Source organism: Pinus tabuliformis, chromosome 7, assembly GCF_031772625.1.
Source record: "Pinus tabuliformis cultivar Carrire ecotype Pingquan chromosome 7, CPIR1, whole genome shotgun sequence".
Taxonomy (NCBI): Eukaryota; Viridiplantae; Streptophyta; class Pinopsida; order Pinales; family Pinaceae; genus Pinus; species Pinus tabuliformis.
Genome location: NC_142293.1, coordinates 539,226,560 through 539,251,768, shown reverse-complemented (window position 1 = coordinate 539,251,768; position 25,209 = coordinate 539,226,560). Strand labels below are relative to the sequence as shown.

The window sequence follows — 25,209 nt, the reverse complement described above, 5'->3', positions numbered from 1 at the left end:
AACTGGACTTGACAAGGTTAACTGATCTGACTAATTACAACCAAATTAGAACTCAGCCTTATCTCTTTAACTAATGGATAAATTCATCAATTAATGGAGAAACTATTGCATGTCCCCACATAGACTTCATGTTTGATTTTTCACAACTAATTAACTCATGGTGAATTAATTAATTTATTTTCAAACAACTGTTATGTTCAAATTTGAATTTTAATTCCTATTTTATTCCAGGGACTAACTAAAATTGGAATCCATCCCAAACTGCTAAAAATAGCAATGCTATTTTTAGCACTTCCATTTTTCATTCCCTATTGCTCAATCCAGCACTAGTACCCAAACTATTATTTATAGCAGTGCTATTTTTAGCACTTCTATTTTTAGCATTTCTTGTTGCCATTTTGAACACTCCCTCGCAACAAGAAATGCATTCAACTCAAACCCGATCCTGTACCTTTGGAATGTTCTGCATACAACACTTCTCCCAAGTGTAGTTGCTCCAACAACTCTAGAAACCAAAAAACTCCCAATTGACTTCTCTATTGCGCTAGAAACATACTCTGATGCTGAAGCTCTACCTGTTGCTGACAACTGCTCCCTCTCTAACCTCTAAGTTGCTGCAACACGCCATGCATCTTGCACTATTACACACCTCTCGGTGCCATCCTGCACTCGTGCAACACTCCTATGCCTATCACATTGTTGTAGCCTGCTAGCTTTACACTGTCTTGAGACTCCTGTACTATATCTCTCTCTGCCACTCCATCTGCATCTGTCTTTACCCAATCAGCCAATCCTACTACTCCTCTTCGGGGCTCCAGTAGCAAGGTCTAATCAAAGAGGTTGGGTACTTCAATGATACTGCCCCTATTCCAACCTTCTTGGGACTGTCACTCCACATCGCCCCACTTCCCACGTGGAGTATGGATGCATGTGATCCCTCTACCCACTTGGCTCGAAATTCCCCCTATTGGAGGTCTCTGCATGAGTGGATTCCTCCACTCAGTCTCCTCTCGTCTTCTCTAGTTATGGCTGCTCCATAACCTCCTAAACCTGCTTCACCAATTATAGCTCCTCTATAATTGTCTGAGACTTCTTTTGGCACTGCATGTTCAGAGGCAATTTACTCTCCCTATCAACCACCAAGTATCTAACCTTTGCCTTGCTCCTCAAGGCTTTGCATGCATCTTGTACGTCAAGTGCATACAAGTTCTTGGCTAGCACGTCAATTTGTTTCATCTTTCCCGTCATCACGAAATTTTCTGGAAAAATAGATGATTTTAAATCAGTAATATCTCCCTCATCCGAACTCTGATTCATATGATTTTTTTTTGAATTTGGGTCTTTTTCCACAAGGAATCCAGATCTACTATTTTTTTTTTTTTTTTGCACAAAAATTTTCAGATCTGCCCTGCAAACTCTCAGCCCAAAACTCAAAACTTCAAAATCTCCTCTAGTATATTGTTCTCTGCTTTGATCACCTTTGCTCTGATACCATGTAGAAATTCCCATTGTAGATCAACAGATTATGCAATATAATAAAACACAATACAAGATCTACTTCTACAACACTTTTCGGAAGCTTAATCGACTTGAGCAAGATCAAGAGAACACATATAACTAATAATGAGGAATCATTCACACATAACACAGAAGAAATAACCATGGGAAATCCTCAGCCTAAAACCCCAACCCTGTATTATTATACAAGTGGAAATATAGTCTAGATTACAAAAAGAATCAGCTCATCCTGCTCTCTTTGCAATCCCTCTACTACTCATAGACAATCAAAGGCCTCTCTCAAACCTTCTCCTCTACCCTCCAAGCCTCCTATTTCTTTGCGCAATTTTAATGGGGTCCAATGCAGCCACTTGTGTGAATTGGCATCTTCACATACTCACTAACCTCTAATCCAACTGCATAATCTTGAAGGAGATGAATCCTTCTCCATGGATGAGCTTTCTTTATAAGAAAAATCCATCCAACTGATAGTACATTGTCCCTCCTTTGATCTCAACTGGGTCTCTATCAGAACTGACATGCATGAGTTATTCATGAGAGAATATTCAGTTATCTGAAGTGCAGTAGTTATATGCAAGCACACATTAACTAACTGAACTCACATTAATTTAAACAAACTGTTGAAATCAATCTAACTGGACTTGACTCAGTTAACTGAGCCAACTAATTACAACTCAAATTAGAACTCATCCTTATCTCTTTAATTGATGAATAAATTCCTCAATTAATGGAGAAACTGTTGTATGTCCCCACATAGAATTCATGTTTGATTTTTCACAACTAATTAACTCATGGTGAATTAATTAATTTATTTTCAAACAGCTGTTAAGTTTAAATTCAAATTTTACATCCTACTTTAGTCCAGGGACTGACTAAAATTAGAATCCATCCCGAACTACTAAAACTAGCAATGTTATTTTTAACACTTCCATTTTTCATTCCCTATTGCTCAATCCAGCACTGGTACCCGAACTGCTATTTATAATAGTGCTATTTTTAGTAGTTCTATTTTTATCATTTCTTGTTTCCATTTTCAACATGCGTTGCCTACTTTGTGGTACGCGATTTGTTAAATAGGTGGAAAGCATGCCACAGACAACTGCCATTTGTCACAAAAGTACACGCAGACCTCGCAACAGTTTTTCTATAATTTTGTAGATCGATGGGACACAACTAGCACACTTGTAGAAGCTACAGGCTGATGATGGATAGAATTCCCATCTACATAGTTCAGGCTGAAACACGACCCCTAGACCAGAACACAAGAGTGGCATGAGTAGGATTTTAGGGGCGTGGACAGGGCTGAGGTGGAGGAGGACCCAGAAGAGGTCGTGGGCAGCTGATATGCTACAATTTTGGAGGGTCAAGACATTATGGTCATGATTGTATGACCCAATGCATCCATCGTGTCTGTATTGTACCTTCTTTGATCATGAGACGGAGGATTGTCCTACGTTGATAGCTAGGATACATGACAAGGGAATGCTACAACTTCCCCCAACTCAGAACCTATAGATGATGAGGTCTGAGCTGTGTGAGGAAGATCCAAATGTGAACATTGTGCTTCGAAGTGGAATTACAATGGGAGATGAAAAGGCAAATAGCTCGAAGATAGTACTTGGGTTCGCAAAGCTCCAGCAAAAGAAGTGGAGTTTGGAGTGCGCTCGAGAAACCGTTATGGAATCTAAGCAGAGCTTTACTGATGCCTCCACTTTAGGAAGAAAAGATAGACCAGAGCCAACGATGGACCCATCTATGCTTACGACATTCCTGGAAACATGCATGAAGCTACTGCACAATAGTAAGGTTGTAAAGGGATTATAGGAACTCATTAACAGATGCACTGGGACCGTACCAGGAGAATCATACGTATTCCGGAAGATTGGAAAGCATAAGAATAGGACATGGAGAGAAATGAGTCTAACCACGTAGATTGGAGAATATGAGATGGACCAAGTAATTCTAGACTTTGGATCGGACATGAATGTTCTACCGAAGTATACATGGGAGCACATGGGGAGGCCTACATTATAGTGGTGTCCTATTCAGTTGCGAATGGTGAACCAATAGAAGATAATACCCTTGGGGAGATTGCAGGGAATCACTGTGGATATTGAGGGTGTGAGCACGCTAGCAGACTTTGAAGTGATAGAGATTGTTGATGATAGCAATCCCTACCCCGCACTCTTAGGAATTGATTGGGACACTGACATGAATGGGGTGATTAATCTGAAGAAGCACAATTTAATGATTTTTGAGAAGAAGTCTCTATGCGTAGTTATACCCTTAGACCCTACGGAGGGATCGTGCTACACAGAGCCGATGCGCGACTATGAAAGTGATGACGATTTGGACTTCATCTACAAGATGACTACGCAAGAGAAAGACTGGGTAAATCCACCATAGACAGACGGATCTCATCGGAGCGTGAAAGCTCCTATTCTTTAGATTCAAATGAGGAGATAAAGCGATGGTAGAACTGGTTACATGAGGTAACTACGCTTAATTGTAACATGATGACAAGATCACTGCATTGCGTATCAACAGAAGTGAGAGATCTCCCTACTTATAATGGGTTAAGTGAGGTAGATACTTTCTTGGATAAGTTTTAAAGGGAGGTACCACAAAAGCAACATTTCCAAGCCTTGAATTGGGCACTACATGCTACGCCCGCGAGGTGGTGGGGTACAGATAAAGGAATCTTTGAAAACTAGCGCGCATGTAGGAGGATGATGTGCACACAGTTTGGGAAGCCTGAAGTGTGATTGGCTGATAAATACAATGGACGGGATGGTCTGCGCGCGCATCTGTCCAGGTGGGTACAGGCATATGGAAAACAACCTACGCGGATGCACATGAACTTCACATTGGGAGATACGATCAATAAGCATGTGTTGGGGGGGGGGGGGGGATGTGCCAACGGCTCCTCGAGTTGGAATGACAGAATGTGGAGAGAACGATCACGCAGAAGGTTATCCATGCGAAAGCATTTAAAGAGGTGTGCAGAGCACTGAACAACGTATGTATTCAGTGAAGTGGTTGGGACCTGCACGTACCAGTAGTTTTATGGGCTTATAGGACAACATGCAAGAAATTTATGGGACATATGCCTTCTAGGCTGGCCTATGGAGTGAACACTGTAATGCCGATGGAGTATATCATGCCTAGTCTGCGCATAACAGCACCCATGGATATGATGGATCGTGGAGCCTTGGAAGAAGGGATCATGCAGTTGGAAGAACTCGAAGAAGAACGCTTGGGACCTAATGAAGAGATTCAGCAGGGTGATCTTAGGCTCCAAGAACTCATGAATGAAAGAGCTCGGTTGAGGGAGAAAAGCACCCTGGCAGAAGCAGAAGTCTAGAAGCTTGAGGAAGAAATAAAAAGGGACTTTCTTGATTAAAAAATCATGGTGATAGAATAGGATGAGCACGATTACATTGAAAAACTTGGGTACTACCATAGAGAGTTTATCAGTTTAATACATTGGATGGGACCTTATGTTATTAATGAAATCACAAATGGTGGCACGGTGCAGTTGATGAAGTTAAATGGAAAACTATTCCCACGAAAAGTAAACGATAGTCGGTTGAAGCCATACACAGGTGGCCCAATCATCTGCAGCGGCAAGAAGTACATTAGGTAGCTGCTCAGTGCGTTGCCAACCTTGCAGCAGTCAAGGCAGAGTTGGGAGGTCCCCACGTGAAGATGTATGCACTGACAGAATGAGTCACGATGTTTCTGTTGGGGGCCTGTTGGGCACGGGATCCCCCAAGGGAAGTTTTTGGGCTTAAAGCCTAGATTTTGACTAAATTCAATGTAAAGATTTCGTGTTTTATGGGCGTGGAGCATGAGATTGTAAATTAGTCATAGGGTTGTCCGCCCTCATTTTCGTAATGTAATGTCGGCTTTAGAGATCTATCCATGGTCCGCAAACCATGGGATTGTATAAATAGAGGGAGGCTCTAAGTTGTAAAAAAAGGAACGAAATCATGAATGAAGAATTGAGTCTTATCTAAAGTGTAGAGTTGAGTCTTGGGTCGTAGAGTAGGAGAAGGCTCTGCAGCTAAGTGTGTAGAGGCCTAGTAGTCCGCAGCTGAGTTTGTGAACCCCTACAGCTGAGTGCGCAAGGTGAGTCGAGTCTATAACCATTGGAGAAGTAATAAAGAGAAGTTTCATATCATTTATGTGTGCCTTTTTCCTGTTTTGTGCATTGAATGTATTGGGTATAAATTGCAATTTCACTGTTTATATGGTGTGCAAACTTATATGATTATGTTGATTAAGTGAATATAAGATAAAATATCTGTTTACATGAAGTTAACTAATAGTCATAAGAAGATAAGTAAGATCCGTGGTGTAATTTGGGGAAATAGCGTAGATTGTTGCCTTAGCAGTGTGAAAGCACATCAACCCCTGGGTAGGGCTGCACGAAGGTGATTATAATAGATTGCGAAGGCCTTGCAGGTCAGGGAGGTGCATGAAGTGACCTGTGCAAATCCATTCACAGTTGGACTAAATCGACCCCTCAGACATCTCAAGGGTGCAGAAACTTGGTTCCAGCATCCCCCCATACTGCTTCGAGTGAGACCTCAGTCTGCACTCCACGGGCTGTTGTTGAAAGGGCCAGTAGTGTAGGGATTTGCTTGGCTAATTAACTTTGAACCTAGGTTAGGCCCCATCAATGCAACACGCAATATGGTGGAGTAAATAAAAACCTATGGAAAAAAGTTATAAACTATGGTGCAGAATTATAACAAAGTATAAATAGGTTCATACATGGCAGATCCCAGTCTAGTCACATGGCACAAAGGTCCAGTCACACGGTGGCAGAGTTAATGGCCATGACCACCAGAGGATGTGAGTCAACTTGCCAAAAAAGTGCCGAAGATATGGTGTTAAACCATATTTCAAACATATATGTTAAAGTCCGATGGAAAATATATATTAAAACAAAAACTATGGCTTTTATACAACGCGAAGGTGACAACCATGTGGCTCGGTGATATAGCACGACAGGGATGAGAACACACAATATGTGGTCCAGTCAACACGTCGGAGCAGGTCGAGACCACTGGGGTTAGATGCCAGGGGTCTGTGGTTCTATAGACCGTCGGGTATGTGGTTACATCAAGAGTTATCTGGTGTGGAGATGTGTCACATGACACAGAGATGTAGGCACAGTTAAAACAACACCGTTGAGTTGTTGCCATGACCGTCAGAGGTTGTGAACATGGAGTACTGAGTCAGCATTGCCATGGGATATGCCATCGAATCGTCGGGAACAGGTAAGGAGTAGGTCCAATTCACGTGGAAAATGATGTACGACTATGTGGCATGGGGTTACCGCTGAAAGCAATTCACATGGTTGTGGGTTGCCATAACACTTGACCACCACACCGACCGGAGTTGAGTTATGATATGGTCTTTCACCGAGTTATATGATAAAAATTTGGATTATCAGTGTAACAAAAGCCACTGGTCCAATCTATATGTGCCATGAATAAACCTTAGGAAAATACATTACATCAATGCACGAAGGATATTGTATTCGGTCCACCCTTTGTAAACCATACACATTATATGGTTAGACCATACTAAAACGAAATGCGTCAAAGTTAATAGTTGTTATAACTATAGTGCTAAGTGTAATTTTGTTATTGCACCGAGTATAGGTTTGTCCACCTAATTAAAAAAACTTGCCATGTATAGCCCAGTAGGTTCGAACCTAGAACCTGACCGAGGCATTATAAAAGGATTACCATTGCACCACTGCAGAGGGGGAGTTGAACAATGAGCTCCATAACAGAGTCATATTGGTGCCTGTAATGTTCATTTGAGCATATCTTGGTCATCCTTGGGCCTTTTTGCGAATGGAGACAGGCGTTGGAAAGCTGAGATAGAGGCCTCCTTTCTGACAGTCACCAACAATGCCTGCATGCATAGTTCAGTTGGGTGAAACTCTATGTAAAGAAGCAGTTCGAAATCATTTCAGAGGCAAGAAGTTGTGAAGTTAGTTTTTGGATTTATGGAAGCATCCGAAAGCTGATTTGGAAACTTGAAGAGCCGAAACAGGGGTTTTGACAGGTTCTGGATTCAACGACAATACTTGTTTGTTAGTAGCAGTAGTGAATTCCATAGAATTTTGTACCTGAATTGTGTCTCACTTAGACAAGTGGAGATGAGGTAAATAATCAATGTATTGATGACACTCGAATTCTCGATTTTAGTAGAGGTCAGAGTTATTGTTAGAGACTCTATGTTTTTGTTGTAAATGACAAGTCCTTTGTAGAATGTCAAGTGAAATTGCGAGATTTCACTAAAGGAGAGCATTTCCATACTGGGGAAATAGCTGCAATTGTATCAACAATTTTGATGTACCTCTTCTTATTCATTGAAATATGAGTGGCCTAGCCTTTTAGAGTAGGGCCCAGAGAGGTAGCCCAAGGGGGGTGAACTCTGTCAACAATCTTGGTGTCTTTCTATTTGACATTGCATGCTTATGTGTGTCATGTCCTTTTTGGATAACTTGTTCAGATGTATTCAATTACTGTTTTGAAAGGCCCATTTAAAACTTGCCAAGTGTCAGGTAGCGATCTAATTTTGCAATTTCATATCAACTATAGTTTTCTTTTGTAGCGCAAATCAGTAGGTAAGGCTCCCTACCTAGTTTGCGTTGTGAATTCATTTATTTCTTAGTTAGATTATCTAATTAGATAATTTGTATTTCTATTTATCTGTAGATTAATATTTTAATTCTCTGTAATTTTAGTTCTTGAACTTTCATACGTTCTTTATTGCAAAAGTGTGGATTCCCTATAGAGGTTAGGCACTGAAGGTTGATGAACAAAAGTGCTTTTTAAGGAATTGCAAAACTATTTGATGCTTATGCAAAACAAAGTATTGTGATCAAAGATCATAAAATTGTTTTGTAAATGTAATCCTAGTGATCACGCAAGCCTGTAGCATTTTACTTTCTTCCTGATTGAATTCTATCTTTCAAGTGTAAAGTGTGGATTCCCCCCTACAAAAGTTAGGCATTGAAGGTTGAAGAATGAAAGTGCTTCTTAATTAATCATAGAATCATTTTATGACAAACAATGGAATATGATTGGAGTCCACAAAGTTGTCTTGAAAACATAAGCTCATTGATCCAACAAATCTTTGTATCCCTTTAATTTTCAGTCTGATAGTTCATTTTATTGCCAATGCATGCCTTGGAGCATTAGATTGTAAAAGTTCTTTCATAGCTTGAGAATATTTTATGTACTAGTTCCACACATACAATGTTGGTGTTTAAAAGTTTATGACCATAGATTGACAATTAAATATAATGGAATTTAAGTAGCTAAATTTCTTAACAATAACCTTCTCAAACTAAAGGAGGTTGTATACAATCAATTTTGAGCAACCTCCTCAAATCAAAATAGGTTACTATAATGTAAATTTCCTCAAATTTGATGTGGAATCTAGGAACCCTCTCCAAATTTAACAATAGGGGGTGACACCAAATCTATTTTAAATATCCTTCTCAAAAATCAATTTTGAACAACCTCCTTAAACACATTTTATGTGGATAAACTTTCGAAAATCTAGGAAACCATTCAAATTTGAGGATATAATCTTAATATGAGGCATGTCTATCATAATAAACACATTTTAATTGAGAAAAAATTACAAAAGGACTCATTCTTCCTATCGATTTCAAAAAATCTCAAGAAAGTCACATTAATTTTATATTAGGAATTGAACAAATTGCATATGTCTCTTTTTATTATTCTTATTAATAAATAACTAGTTTTTTCTTTATTTCAATTATTTATTTTCTTTATACATTTAAATAATTTACCTAAATCTTATATTGAAATATCTTTGTGAAGTATAATAATTGTATATCTTCCACACTCAATGAAATATGTTTACCACATTTTTTGAGCTGTAATGTCAATAATAAATAGAGCTAGCATAGTGAGAATAAGATTATTAATATTTTTTTTATTATAATTAACCAAATTGATATATTCACTTTTATTTTTAATTATAGTTGGCATTTTTTTATTTAAAAAATATTTTATTTTTCTTCTAAAAGGTACATGTGTCAACTCGATACACATAATGTGTTTGTGAGCCTAATACTATTATTTTTTACTTTTAATTACTTTTATCCTTTTCAAGTTTGATATAAAGTTATATTATTTCACATGAACATTGAAATACTTTATTTATGGTTAAGAGCAAGAATGAAATATTCTTACACACCTTATCTTTTGAGTAGTAATAATGTTAGTAATAATGCATTTAATTAAAATTAACTCCTAACTATATATATATATATATATATATATATATATATATATATATATATATATATATATATATATATATATATATATATATATTTAATTATAGTGAACATTTAAAAAAAATAAATTTTGTTTAAAAAAACTCAACTAAAAAGTTTAACATTGAACACATTTACCTTATTAACTTTCTAAAAAAATAAAAAAAAAATTATAAAAATTTAATATTCGATTTTTTTTTTATTAATTCTCAAATATAAAAAACCTTTTCATAAAATTTCTAAAATAATTATTAACATATTAATAATAATTAAATTTATAAATAATACTAAATATGACTTTTCCATAAATCTAAACTAATCATTCTTTAAATTTGAAATAAAAAATTCCAATAATTAAATGTAAATTGGCTTCACATGAGCGAGTGCGGAAGCCAACAACTGATATATATTATTTTTTTACCCAAAATTAGTGTTAAACATTTCGCTATGCGGTTATTTCTTTGCAGGTGGTAGGACACGCGGGACGCTGTAGCTCCTTAGGTTGAATTGAATTCCCTATCTTGAGTTTTCCACTAGACGGCCCGGAGACAATGACAGACTGCGGATTCCGACCATCCATAAGCAATTCCGATGAAAAGGTTAATGTCCATTTCTGTAAAAGGAGACGGAGAAGTGGGCCAAAACAGCGATGTAAGTAAGTTTGGGAATTAAAAGATTGGTTTAATGAAAAGATTTGTAATTAAAAGATTGGTTTAATGAATAGTAATTAAAAGATTGGTTAAAGTTAAATTTGAAGGCAACGGTCCAAAAACCCAAGCATAAAACTCAGGAATGAGCGCGGCCTAATGAATGAAGAATGAGAGGGATCGGTGGTGATTGTGATGAATGGAGAATGAGAGGAGGTGATGGTAATTTTTGCAATACAGTGCGAAAACAACAGCAGGGTGAGCTCGAATGGATTATTGGTAATTTTTCTGTTCCTTTTAATTTGTTTGTCTATCTCTCTGTTTGGTTAACCAGGGAGGGAAAGGCTATTTTTATGTAACCTCACAAATCATTTTCTCTGTTCAATCTACAGGTTAATCATCATGGGTGTTCTTTCTCTCTCAAGCACTGTGTCTGTCTTATGGAGCGCTCCATAAATGTTCTGTTATGTTCTGTTCTGTGTAGTGTTGTATGTAATGTTCTGTGTTCTGTGTAGTGTTGTGGTTGTGTCTTGTGTAAATTTGTTTTGTGTGTCTGTTAATTGAGAGAGAAAGTCCATGCAGAGGAGAATATGCACGGGTGGTTGAAGGGCCAACTTGATCAACAAATAATGGAATGCATCCAGAGTGAGTGAGTTAGTACTCATGGCAATATTTTCTTGAATAGCATTTCCAGTGCTTTTGGAGCAGAGAATGAGGATTTTCCAGCGCCCATCAGTTTGCAGAGTTTCAATAGAAAATGAAAATTTCCTAAGAAGCAAGGTTAGTATGCTAAAATATCTCGCCCCCATCTGTGGTCATCCTTCCTTGACATTTCTATTTGTGAATATTTTTCCATTTCGATTTAGAAAATCTACCTACCCACGGAGTGCATCTCTGTCATCCCTTCTATATGGAATTTCAGTTAGGATTTTTCGTGTTCAAAATATTTTGTTCTTTCTTCAAGCCAGAACCGTTTGAATTTAATACCCTGAACTTTCTGTTACACCTAGTACAACACCTGTTCTGCATCGATACTCATCACCTGTTCATCGATGTGTAATTTCCAAGTCCTCATGGATGTGTTGAAAGCCGATCATATAACTGGTTAGTAGTCAATGAATTGTAGTCTGGTGAAATTCCTTTTGATGCAGGCGTTAGTAGTCTGGTCTTATTATTGTTATTATTTATGATGCATCTGAACCCTAGGTTGCGTTACCAAAATCTCTGTTAACATTTTGGAATAACTGCAAGAAATTGTGTGGTAATTTCCTCTACTTAGCCCTAGTACATAATACAAGTCTACAAGAAATTGTGTGGTAATTTCCTCTACTTAGCCCTAGTACATAATACAAGTTACGTTGCAATCGGCATTAAATCACAGCTCAACATCTCAACTCTTATATAAATTCTATAGAGTTATTTGGAATGGTAAACCGTTCTCGGGTTTCCAACAGGGAGTGGCGCGGCCTCTAAAACTTCTTCCCGTCGCACGACTTTTCATTGCATAGGTAAACGTGTACCGTTGTGTTGTGTTGGAAGTTTCTAGAGTCACATCTGCTCCTAACCAGGCTGCTTACACTTATAACTCCATAGGCGAATAGGGGTCTCGTCTGTCAGTTGTACTTTAATTAACCCGATAGGCCTGTCTATGTTCTAGAATTTTAATTTATTTACCAGATTAAGGTAAGTCGACGATGGGGATTTATTTATAACCTTCAGCGAACATGTTGGTAATATTATTAGTAATATTTGAAGATTGATTTTAAAAATAATTAATATGATGAACACGTACGTGTGTTACATCAGAGGCACAGGTGTCACATGAGAGGAGCGAGCCTCCCCAACCTGACACTTAGGTATGATGTTATAGCTTCTTGATCTTTCATTAATGCAGGTCCAATTAAGCCATAGCTGCCCGCTCCATAAAGAGCATGGCCTCGTGCCCAATACAGTACCAATTAGCCACATAGGAAACCTAGAAACCAACACTTGGCTAACATTGAGGGCAGCCAAGATATGCATCATACATTACATAATTGATCGACTGATCGAAGAGTTTGCCATAGTTTTCCATGGATGGTATGAGCAACAATTGTAATAGTTGAGGACTTGATATGTATATTCTTTTCCTATTAAACCAAATTTTGCTTCAATATATCAAACCAGATTCGTTCTCTACACAAGCCTCTTTTTCATCCTTCCATTTTCACATATAGGAAACCTAGAAACCAACACTTGGCTAATGTCGAGGGTAGCCAAGATATGCATCATACATTACATAATTGATCGACTGATCGAAGAGTTTGCCATGGATGGTACGAGCAACAGTTGTAATATAAGTTGAGGACTTGATATGTATATGTTTTTCCTATTAAACCAAATTTTGCTTCAATATATCCAACCAGATTCGTTCTCTACACAAGCCTCTTTTTCATCCTTCAATTTTCACATCACGTCAGGCCTCTTTGTCATCCTTCACTTTCATGCCTCTTTGAGAATGCTATATATAATTCTGTTCATCCATACTCATCACCTGTTCATAGATCAAGTCTAGCAACTGTTGAAAGCCCACATAACAAGATGTCGAAATCCCATTTGTTCCTAAAGCCCACATAACAAGATGTCGAAATCCCACTTATTGAAAGCCCACATAACAAGATGTTGAAATCCCACTTGTTCCTAAAGCCCACATAACAAGATGTTGAAATCCCACTTGTTCCTACTTTCTTCTTCTCTGCTACTTTTCTTGCCATTTGTTCTCATTCTCCAATCCTTCCTGGTCTTCTTCCATGGCCGTCTCACCTCAAATCCCATTTTTGATACACACAATAACACCTCCCAAAACATGCTAAACGCAGAAGTCAAGACCCTTGGAGAAATAATTCGACATGACCCTCAATTATCTATCTCAGGATCGAACCCCCATTAAGAGGAAGGTTCCCAGTTTAGAGTATACCCCCATTAAGAATCAAGTGGTTCCAGGACAACTTACCAAGATTCAAAGATCTCCACTCGGATTCAATTCTCGGCCAAAGTGGAGGCCTTCTTCAAGCTCCGATTCTACATCACTTGGTTGTTGAAGCTCCTATGATTCTACATCACTTGGTTGTTGAAGCTCCTACCAACAAATTGAATCACCCTCACTTTATCTTCTTTATTATTTTAGTTTATCCACTTGTTATTAATTTTAGTTTATTCTTTCTAATAAATTTACTTCTTTCTGTCTGTGTTTTTTTTCACCTCAAAACCCAAGCATTGCTTGTTTGAATCTATTCATCAAAGATTTTGTTTAAATCTATGCAAGGGCACCTAAAACTCAAGTAGTTCTCTTCCTTTTGTGTCCATTTGGTTTAACATGAACCCAAGGCATAGATGAGAATGAGAAGCCAATACCTGCTAACTGAATTGAATCTTGACGTGAATTTGAATCTTGTTGTTTTGGGTACATTGGCAAAATCTTTTTGTTTCCTTCTCATTGAAGATCTATTATCATTTTTCTTTACACATATCTCTGGAGCCGGAAGCGCCTTAAATTAGCAAGAGTTCATTGTTTTTACTTGGCAAGGTTTTTTGGCAGGGAAAGTGCAGCTTCAAATAGAGAAGAACCGAGAAATTCCTATAACAATATTTTTAATATTGGTTTATTTCTTGTTATTTCCATTGTTCCATTGTTCTTGTTATTAATACATACCCATTAGAAGAACCGAGAAATTCCTATAACAATATTTTTAATATTGATTTATTTCTTGTTATTTCCATTGTTCCATTGTTTTTGTTATTAATACATACCCATCAGTGTCGTTAGCCGGTCTTGATTGAAGCCGCTGCCATTTTCAGATTCCTTAGCCAGTCTTGATTGAAGCCGCTGCCATTTTTAGATTCCTAGAATAAGCAAGACAACACCCACAAAGATAGAGGACAAAGTATAATGTATGATGCATTCCAAATACCTGTGAAAACATTCCAAACAAAAATATAATATAATATTTCATGTGGTTGTCATTACTCTGGATAAAGAATATAATATTTAACCTGCATGGTAAGTCATTACTCTGGATAGAGGTAACCCGTCGTTCCTTTGACCATAGTGGTAGCATGAGTCGCTTCTTCATCAATTGTCATCCTTGATGAGTCGCTTCCTCATCAAAGTTTCCAAGTAGATGTATTGTTTCCAAGTAGTCAAGGGGCGGTCATAACTGCTGGTGATGAGATGAACCCTTTAGTATTACGATCACGCACGCGTACTCCCAAAATGTCATGATGATGAAATAAAACAATCATACAACTTAACAACCATCTCCTAAAAAAATGGGTAACGTGGCAACTCTCATATAATCAAAGATTCCTTTTTCTTTTCTCTTATTATTAATTACATTAAAGAGTTCTATTAATTATATAGCGATATGTTTTCTCCTTCAATTTTTTTGGTAAAATTTCCAATGTTTATCGAGAAATATATTTACCATTAAGTAATTACGTCGTAAGGCGTTTCCCTCTGAAATCAACTCCCCCAATTGCCACTGTGTACTTGTTTGAGCCATCCGATCAGATGTTAGACGATTGAAACATTCCAGACCGTTGGATGTAGTTTAGGTTAGTTTCTTATATTCTTTTCGCATAGTTTTTCTCGCTGCTTCAAATCGCCGCATAGTTTTTCTCGCTGCTTCAAATCTCCCTGACCAGGCAACATCTCTAGGCATCCGACTCGAGGAGCTTGGAGCTTGATGAGCTTTTATCTCCAGTGAAGGTTTTGCAGGCAAAGTTTTCAATGGATCTTCCGGGCTTCAGATTTCCTCCATCGGAAGAGAAATCCTGCATCGATCAGAAGAAATTTCTCGCGTTTTATGAAGGAAAATCCCCTTACAGACAGAGGACGGACTGGATTATGAACGAAGATGCCAGATTCAGATCCTCCACAGTCAAGGTCATTAGTTTACTTTGATAATCATTTTATCCAGATCTTCTGTAGACCGTCAAATATTCTGATTATTGCAAGTTTTTCAGGAATTTTTGTTTATGCTGGTCACATAAATCAGAGTTGTAGTTGTTATCTAACTTGAGAAGGTGGTTCAGATTCCAGAGCCCTTTTGTTCTTACTCAATTCGGGGATTTATGGTATTTGCATTTCATGAACCATTGCGAATTGAATTTGTATAAAATGGTGCAAGCAAAGCTTTAGATTGAACCCACTTTATTCAGTGATAAGGTAACTGCAACTTTTCATGAATATTTCAATGGACAGGTTACATTTTGAAGCTTATGTTCCTTATTCCATTCACTTTGTTGTATTTTCCACCTTTGGGGTCAATATTGGGGCAAACTGAACCGATGATGCATATGACCAGCTAATTTTTAGACCTAAAGTCTATTTTTATCTTCAACTGCAGAAATAGTTATATTTGTTGTACTTATTGATCTGTGGCCAAAGTTTTGCCCTTTTGAAGTTCCTGCTATGAGCTATCCTTTTGTTCTCTTTATCAGATCTTTTGCCTGTAGGATCTATAAAGTTGTTAGCTGAAACGTCCTTTGTAGTACCTTGTTTGGTTTATATTCGTGGATTCATTGACAGTATTGACATTTTGAAGTCTGCTGTTTTTGCTTCTGTGCATTAATTTTCTGTATTTGGTCTATATTTATTATTGTGTGTGGGCATACTTATGGAATTTCTGATCTTCAACTGGCAACTGCCACCTGTTCATAATTTGCCGAAGTCCATTTATTTGGGGATTGAGTTATGATATTTGTTTTCATAGAGTTCTCAAGGTATAGACGAAATGCTATTTCAGATTCTTTGTTCTGATGCTGTTTTCCTTGGCGTTCTTTTGATGTCTGTAATGTGCATGCATTACCATCAACAAGAAAAATCTTTTCGTAATTAGAATTGTCTAGCAATTGGTGTATATTATAAAAAATATAAATCTGATTAACAATTAAACATGGTTTAAATTGTAGATTTTGCAACGTATTTTCTGCAGTATTATCTGGGCGAATGAAAGCAACAAGAAAGATGGTACACAAACATGGGAAATCAACTACTTTAAGTTGTAATGCAGGAAGCAGGTGTTCCTTGTCTGCTATAATCTGGAGTTTGGCCGCATGGATACTATTGATTCATGCCTACAACACCTTAACTCCATCAAATTCTAACAAAGTAGATTCTCAGGTGCAACAGTATCGCCTTTCCATGTACAGAGAACATGAAGATATAGAGGATAGGGGTTTTGAAGTCAAACAAAGAGGCAAAAAATTTATCTCCCCAGCAGGAAAACACAGGGGAAGGAGACATACCCCAGTAGATGATTTTCTTGATGTCACATCTCAAAGAAGATCCCTTTACTTTCCAGAGAAAAATCTTGCAGTGAACCCTTTGAAGACTGAAGATAGCAGAAAGTACTACTTTTATCCTGGCAGAGAATGGTGTGACACAGACAGCAGGTCCATACAGGCACATGGCGGAGGAATAATTTATGTTGAAGAGACTCAGACCTTCTACTGGTATGGAGAGAATAAAGATGGTCGAAGCTACCATATGCACAGGAAAGGAACTACACGAGTGAGTTAATCGTTTCTTTCACTTCTGCCGCTCTGAATGATGGATTCTATGCTATTATTTGTCTTCCTATGCATTTCATGAAAATGGACATATTTTTATGCTCTTCTGGTAATTTTATTTCTGTAGTTTTAAGTCGACAGAATGCTTGTAGAGATATTTATGATCTACATTCATGTAAGAGTTGTTGTATGATTTTGAACATTTAAGTTATCTTCCCATTGTGAAAATTTACCATATCATATTCATTTGTATAAGTCCTTGATTGAACACTCTATTTCTGGTAGATTTTAAATGCTATGGTAGAATCCTCTGCACAAGACCTTAGATGTAGATGCCAGGTTGACATTTTGAAATTTATATACTAGTAACTTGTATGGGTGTTGAATCTCTTTTCAGCAATGGAGAAGCAATTCGAAAACAAACATGAATTATGCTAGAATTGAACCAGACAAAAATAACTGGGGTTGGAGCTGGTTAGAATGCTGGATGGTTGCAAAGATTTGGGAGAATAGACTCATGGAACAAGCCCAAATGGATGCTTGTGAAATTCAGTCTCTCAAAAGCTATGATGATGCTGGAGAGAATCTGAGGAAATATCATCAACCAAGCAAAGTTAAAGTTCACAGAAACAATATTAGTGTTATGTTGGAGAGTAAAATTTTGAGTTTAAAAGCCTCAGTGCTCAACTGTTGATTAGCTTCTTGGTTGGTGGCTATGAGGAGCTAAAAGTTTGGTTTGATCTGGTGATTGGAGACATGGTCAGCTGGATTGCATTTGAGTCTTTGAGGAAGCCACTTACTAGAGAACTGTGTTCAAGGGAAAAAACAAATCTATAGCAGAAGCAAAAGAGCATGAATTTTCAGCTAAGCTTTTGGTTGTTATCTTAGTTGGCCTTGCAGATTCAAGACATAATAGGAGTATTTCTTTACAGAATCCAAACAAAGATAACTGGGATATATCAAAACATTCTTGGTTGTATTCCTGCAGGCATATTGATGGTACTATATGAGTAAGGAGTGTGTACACATTAAGTTAGTGATTTGAGATGGGATTTCTTTAATAGTGACGTTATTGGGCTTCTTGCCCAGTTTAATACTGTGTAAAGATTTCAACTTGGAATGAGATTCTATATATATATCTAATGCTTATATGTTTTCTTTCTGCATTTTTTTGAACTTTATAATACAATTGTAATGATCTTATGGTTAGTTGTAGTTCATCCAGGCTAAATAATTGTATTTTGGTGTTAGCATTTTTAGGTTCTTAGTTATCCCTCTAGTCTTTCCATATATTAGCTGATGCTTCTATATAAGCTGAATTTTTGATCTGAACACAAATGTGCTCCCTTTTCGGATTCTTGTAATTTCACTGTCAAAAAAAGTGATGTTGGGAAACAAGTACCAAAAAAGATATAATTGAAGAGAGATGTTCAGCAATCCATGACATTTTTTCAGGTATTTACTTAGAAATGCCTATAATTAGGCTTGCTTGAGGATGCCTCTGATTTGTGTAGGAATGTGATATAATTTGCTTATTTGTAATAACGTTATATTGATTGATCAACTTGTATTTTTATTCATTTTCTGGCATGCCACATACTTAGCCCAAGCCTTTCGTTGCATAACTTGACATTGATTGTTCGAATTCTTAGGGATATTGTTCGAATTTTTTTGACTCATATAATCTTATTTTTAATATAAATGGTTTGCTTGTCTTTTAATGGCAGAGTGTTTGAGAGCCCATCCATTTGCGGAAATCTCAATGGGAGAACCCTTAAATTATATGGGAGGCATCCATGAAAAATTATCTCAATGGGAGAACCCTTAAATTATCTCCCCAGCAGGAAAACACAAGGGAAGGAGACATACCACAGTAGATGATTTTCTTGATGTCACATCTCAAAGAAGATCCCTTTACTTTCCAGAGAAAAATCTTGCAGTGAACCCTTTGAAGACTGAAGATAGCAGAAAGTACTACTTTTATCTTGGCAGAGAATGGTGTGACATAGACAGCAGGTCCATATAGGCACATGGCAGAGGAATAATTTATGTTGAAGAGACTCAGACCTTCTACTGGTATGGAGAGAATAAAGATGGTCGAAACTATCGTATGCACAGGAAAGGAACTACACGAGTGAGTTAATCGTTTCTTTCACTTCTGCCGCTCTGAATGATGGATTCTATGCTATTATTTGTCTTCCTATGCATTTCATGAAAATGGATTTTTATGCTCTTCTGGTAATTTTATTTCTGCAGTTTTAAGTCGACAGAATGCTTGCAGAGATATTTCTGGATCTACATTCATGTAAGAGTTGTTGTATGATTTTGAACATTTAAGTTAGCTTCCCATTGTGAAAATTTACCATATCATATTCATTTGTATAAGTCCTTGATTGAACACTCTATTTCTGACAGATTTTAAATGTTGTGGTAGAATCCTCTGCACAAGACCTTAGATGTAGATGCCAAGTTGACATTTTGAAATTTATATACTAGTAACTTTTATGGGTGTTGAATCTCTTTTCAGCAATGGAGAAGAAATTCGAAAACAAACATGAATTATGCTAGAATTGAGCCAGACAAAAATAGCTGGGGTTGGAGCTGGTTAGAACGCTAGATGGTTGTAAAGATTTGGGAGAATAGACTCATGGAACAAGCCCAAATGGATTCTTGTGAAATTCAGTCTCTCAAAAGCTATGATGATGCTGGAGAGAATATGAGGAAATCTCATCAACCAGGCAAAGTTAAAGTTCGAAGAAACAATATTAGTGTTCGTGTTGGAGAGTAAAATTTTGAGTTCAAAAGCCGCAATGCTCAACTGTTGATTAGCTTCTTGGTTGGTGGCTGTGAGGAGCTAAAAGTTTGGTTTGATCTGGTGATTGGAGACATGGTCAGCTGGATTGCATTTGAGTCTTTGAGGAAGCCACTTACTAGAGAACTGTGTTTAAGGGAAAAAACAAATCTATAGCAGAAGCAAAAGAGCATGAATTTTCAGCTAAGCTTCTAGTTGTTATCTTAGTTGGCCTTGCAGATTCAAGACATAATAGGAGTATTTCTTTACAGAAGCCAAAAAAAGATAACTGGGATATATCAAAACATTCTTGGTTGTATTCCTGTAGGCATATTGATGGTACTATATGAGTAAGGAATGTGTGCACTTTAAGTTAGTGATTTGAGATGGGATTTCTTTAATAGTGACGTTATTGGGCTTCTTGCCAAGTTTAATACTGTGTAAAGATTTCAACTTGGAATGAGATTCTATATATATATATAATGCTTATATGTTTTCTTTCTGCATTTTTTTGAACTTTATAATACAATTGTAATGATCTTATGGTTAGTTGTAGTTCATCCAGGCTAAATAATTGTATTTTGGTGTTAGCATTTTTAAGTTCTTAGTTATCCCTCCAGTCTTTCCATATATTAGCTGATGCTTCTATATAAGCTGAATTTTTTATCTGAACACAAATGTGCTCCCTTTTCAGATTCTTGTAATTTCACTGTCAAAAAAAGTGATGTTGGGAAACAAGTACCAAAAAAGATATAATTTAAGAGAGATGTTCAGCGATCCATGACATTTTTCAGGTATTTACTCAAAAGTGCCTATAATTAGGCTTGCGTGAGGATGCTTCTAATTTGTGTAGGAATGTGATATAATTTGTTTATTTGTAATAGCGTTATATTGATTGATCAACTTGTATTTTTATTCATTTTCTGGCATCCCACATACTTAGCCCAAGCCTTTCGTTGCATAACTTGACATTGATTGTTCGAATTCTTAGGGATATTGTTTGAATTTTTTTGACTCATATAATCTTATTTTTAATATAAATGGTTTGCTTGTCTTTTAATAGCAGAGTGTTTGAGAGCCCATCCATTTGCAGAAATCTCAATGGGAGAACCCTTAAATTATATGGGAGGCATCCATGAGAAATTATCTCAATGGGAGAACCCTTAAATTATCTCCCCAGTAGGAAAACACAGGGGAAGGAGACATACCCCAGTAGATGATTTTCTTGATGTCACATCTCAAAGAAGATCCCTTTACTTTCCAGAGAAAAATCTTGCAGTGAACCCTTTGAAGACTGAAGATAGCAGAAAGTACTACTTTTATCCTGGCAGAGAATGGTGTGACACAGACAGTAGGTCCATACAGGCACATGGTGGAGGAATAATTTATGTTGAAGAGACTCAGGCCTTCTACTGGTATGGAGAGAATAAAGATGGTCGAAGCTACCGTATGCACATGAAAGGAACTGCACGAGTGAGTTAATCGTTTCTTTCACTTCTGCTGCTCTGAATGATGGATTCTATGCTATTATTTGGCTTCCTATGCATTTCATGAAAATGGACATATTTTTATGCTCTTCTGGTAATTTTATTTTTGTAGTTTTAAGTCGACAGAATGCTTGCAGAGATATTTCTGGATCTACATTCATGTAAGAGTTGCTGTATGATTTTGAACATTTAAGTTAGCTTCCCATTGTGAAAATTTACCATATCATATTCATTTGTATAAGTCCTTGATTGAACACTCTATTTCTGGCAGATTTTAAATGTTGTGGTAGAATCCTCTGCACAAGACCTTAGATGTAGATGCCAGGTTGACATTTTGAAATTTATATACTAGTAACTTTTATGGGTGTTGAATCTCTTTTCAGCAATGGAGAAGCAATTCGAAAACAAACATGAATTATGCTAGAATTGAGCCAGACAAAAATAGCTGGGGTTGGAGCTGGTTAGAACGCTGGATGGCTGCAAAGCTTTGGGAGAATAGACTCATGGAACAAGCCCAAATGGATGCTTGTGAAATTCAGTCTCTCAAAAGCTATGATGATGCTGGAGAGAATCTGAGGAAATCTCATCAACCAGGCAAAGTTAAAGTTCGCAGAAACAATATTAGTGTTCGTGTTGGAGAGTAAAATTTTGAGTTCAAAAGCCGCAGTGCTCAACTGTTGATTAGCTTCTTGGTTGGTGGCTGTGAGGAGCTAAAAGTTTGGTTTGATCTGGTGATTGGAGACATGGTCAGCTGGATTGCATTTGAGTCTTTGAGGAAGCCACTTACTAGAGAACTATGTTTAAGGGAAAAAACAAATCTATAGCAGAAGCAAAAGAGCATGAATTTTCAGCTAAGCTTCTGGTTGTTATCTTAGCTGGCCTTGCAGATTCAAGGCATAATGGGAGTATTTCTTTACAGAAGCCAAACAAAGATAACTGGGATATATCAAAACATTCTTGGCTGTATTCCTGCAGGCATATTGATGGTACTATATGAGTAAGGAGTGTGTACACTTTAAGTTAGTGATTTGAGATGGGATTTCTTTAATAGTGACGTTATTGGGCTTCTTGCCCAGTTTAATACTGTGTAAAGATTTCAACTTGGAATGAGATTCTATATATATATCTAATGCTTATATGTTTTCTTTCTACATTTTTTTGAACTTTATAATACAATTGTAATGATCTTATGGTCAGTTGTAGTTCATCCAGGCTAAATAATTGTATTTTGGTGTTAGCATTTTTAGGTTCTTAGTTATCCCTCCAGTCTTTCCATATATTAGCTGATGCTTCTATATAAGCAATGAATTTTTGATTTGAACACAAATGTGCTCCCTTTTCGGATTCCTGTAATTTCACTGTCAAAAAAAGTGATGTTGGGAAACAAGTACCAAAAAAGATATAATTTAAGAGAGATGTTCAACAATCCATGACATTTTTCAGGTATTTACTCAGAAATGCCTATAATTAGGCTTGCTTGAGGATGCTTTTGATTTGTGTAGGAATGTGATATAATTTGTTTATTTGTAATAACGTTATATTGATTGATCAACTTGTATTTTTATTTATTTTCTGGCATCCCACATACTTATCCCAAGCCTTTTGTTGTATAACTTGACATTAATTGTTCGAATTCTTAGGGATATTGTTCGAATTTTTTTGACTCATATAGTCTTATTTTTAATATAAATGGTTTGCTTGTCTTTTAATGGCAGAGTGTTTGAGAGCCCATCCATTTGCGGAAATCTCAATGGGAGAACCCTTAAATTATATGGGAGGCATCCATGACAGAAATCATTACTTGTCCTTTAATGACAGGGAGTATACGAGGTCATCCATTACATAAAGTTTATGGGGGAGCTGGATGTTTCATTTAGTGGCTTAAGTATTGCAATTATATATATGTATATCTATTTTTGACCTTATGGGATTTTTGGTGTATTGGATAACTTTTAGTGAATTTGGCAATGTGTTAGACAATAGTAGTGCAGGGTATTTCGTATGGTTCTATTCCTTCTTGATTTTGATTGGAAGTTGCAGAGGGTGCGCTAACACAGTTTTGACGGTTTAGTGAATTTGGCAATTTGTCAAACAATATTACTTCAGGGTGTTTCTTATGGTTCTGTTCCTTCTTGACTTTGATTGGAAGTTGAAGACAATACGCTAACATGGTTCCCTTAAATTATATGGGAGGCATCCATGACATAAATCATTACTTGTCCTTTAATTACAAGGAGTATACGAGGTCATCCATTACATAAAGTTTATGGGGGAGCTGGATGTTTCATTTAGTGGCTTAAGTATTGCAATTATATATATGTATATCTATTTTTGACCTTATGGGATTTTTGGTGTATTGGATAACTTTCAGTGAATTTGGCAATGTGTTAGACAATAGTAGTGCAGGGTATTTCGTATGGTTCTATTCCTTCTTGATTTTGATTGGAAGTTGCAGAGGGTGCGCTAACACAGTTTTGACAGTTTTGTGAATTTGGCAATTTGTCAAACAATATTACTTCAGGGTGTTTCTTATGGTTCTGTTCCTTCTTGACTTTGATTGGAAGTTGAAGACAATATGCTAACATGGTTTTCAGGTAATGCTATGCATCTCTTCTACTAGCAGAGAAATGAACCTTTGTTTCTGTATGGAAGGGCAGGTTTCTACATTGTCTTGGTGTGGTTTTTGGATAATTATATGTTGAAGTTTCTCTTGATTATAGCCATACTCAAGTCATTATTTGCCTGATTTGGTGAATATAAAGTATTTGGGTAAATCTCTGGTAAATGGGCTTCCACTTCATTTGTGGACTTCTGGGTTCTATATTAGACCATGTGAAAGGAGGTAGAACACCATGTAATTCTTACTTCCCAATGCCAATAATGGACATACAAGTCCCATAATCAAACATTTATCTCAGATTCAGAAAGAGCATGATGATACAATGCTAATAAAACAATGTAACTGTATTTTTCTGCTTTGGCAGTCTTTTTGTCATTCTTGGAGGCAATTAAAAGACAATGAATCGTTCTTCGGTGTTTTAAATTTCTAAACTATGTTCCTGTTTGTTATAACAAGTTACTTGCCAATTGCAATGATGGAAACAGCCACATTTCTAACTTCCAATTGCAGTGATGGAAACAGGTACATTGCTAACTCTTGGTTTGCTCAACTTGCTCCAAAAGATCATCCATGGTGCTCCATGCCAAACCATGCTATGACTCCCCATATCTCTGGGACTACAATAGATGGCCAGGTGTCTCATTTCATCCAATTTCACCCCTTTGTTTCAAGTAATTTCTTTGATTGACAAACGTACCTCATAAATAATTCAAAAAGTCAATTATATTGCATCATGGTCCATTGCATCCATTGCACAAAGCTTTAATGTTGTCATTAATTCACCATTTTTGTCATCTTTGGAAGCAGAAAATAGGAATCATAAAATGTACAGAGATATTCTTGAGAGTTTTCTAACTAACTGTTCATAAAATCTCTACTTCAGATAATGTATGCAGTTGCAACGCAGGATATTCTAGACAGATACCTCAAGGGAGAAGATTTTCCTTTGCAGAATTATATTGTGAAGGAAAGAAAGCTGGCCAGTCAATACCTATAAATAATTCATGTTGGATGCTAAAGTAGATGATTCACCCTGTTGAAGGCTACTTTATCTGGAATAACAAACAAGAGCTAGAGAAGAGCTCGCTTCTCTCAAATAAAACAATGCATCAAATATTGGACTCCCAAATACATTCCTGAGACCAATGATGGTTCAAAGCATTATACAGGAATGAATGATAGAAGATTAGCATGAAGCTCATTCCATCTTATTGATTTTATAGGTTAGGAGTTTTGAAATAAACAAAATCTAA

The 25,209-nt window shown here is 36.8% G+C and overlaps 1 protein-coding gene across 10 annotated transcripts; it reads left to right on the top strand.

Moving 5' to 3' along the window:
* The first annotated feature begins 15,148 nt into the window (after nt 1-15,148).
* On the top strand, nt 15,149-23,676 carry LOC149248443 (uncharacterized). Of its 10 annotated transcripts, XR_016266670.1 has the most exons (9): nt 15,162-15,430; nt 15,580-16,342; nt 16,459-17,059; nt 18,786-19,192; nt 19,315-19,363; nt 19,586-20,643; nt 20,916-21,322; nt 21,720-22,322; nt 23,052-23,676. XR_016266670.1 is itself a non-coding variant. In XM_089458428.1 (4 exons), the coding sequence occupies exons 2-4, from the start codon at nt 16,281-16,283 to the stop codon at nt 17,750-17,752; spliced, it is 960 nt and encodes a 319-aa protein (XP_089314554.1). In that variant the 5' UTR covers nt 15,149-15,430; nt 15,580-16,280; the 3' UTR covers nt 17,753-18,085. The 10 variants fall into 10 exon arrangements, 6 of the variants coding, with proteins under 6 accessions (XP_089314554.1, XP_089314555.1, XP_089314558.1 ...); XR_016266672.1 differs by lacking the exon at nt 21,720-22,322; XR_016266669.1 differs by lacking the exon at nt 23,052-23,676 and having other exon boundaries at nt 20,913-21,322; nt 21,720-22,280.
* The last annotated feature ends 1,533 nt before the right edge of the window (nt 23,677-25,209 follow it).

Coding starts and splice junctions, on each gene's coding strand:
- LOC149248443 (XM_089458428.1), top strand. CDS start 16,281: ATGCTATTTCAGATTCTTTGTTCTGATGCTGTTTTCCTTGGCGTTCTT. Junction 16,343..16,458: donor GTTCTTTTGATGTCTGTAAT/GTGCATGCATTA, acceptor TTTAAATTGTAG/ATTTTGCAACGTATTTTCTG. Junction 17,060..17,455: donor ACAGGAAAGGAACTACACGA/GTGAGTTAATCG, acceptor ATCTCTTTTCAG/CAATGGAGAAGCAATTCGAA.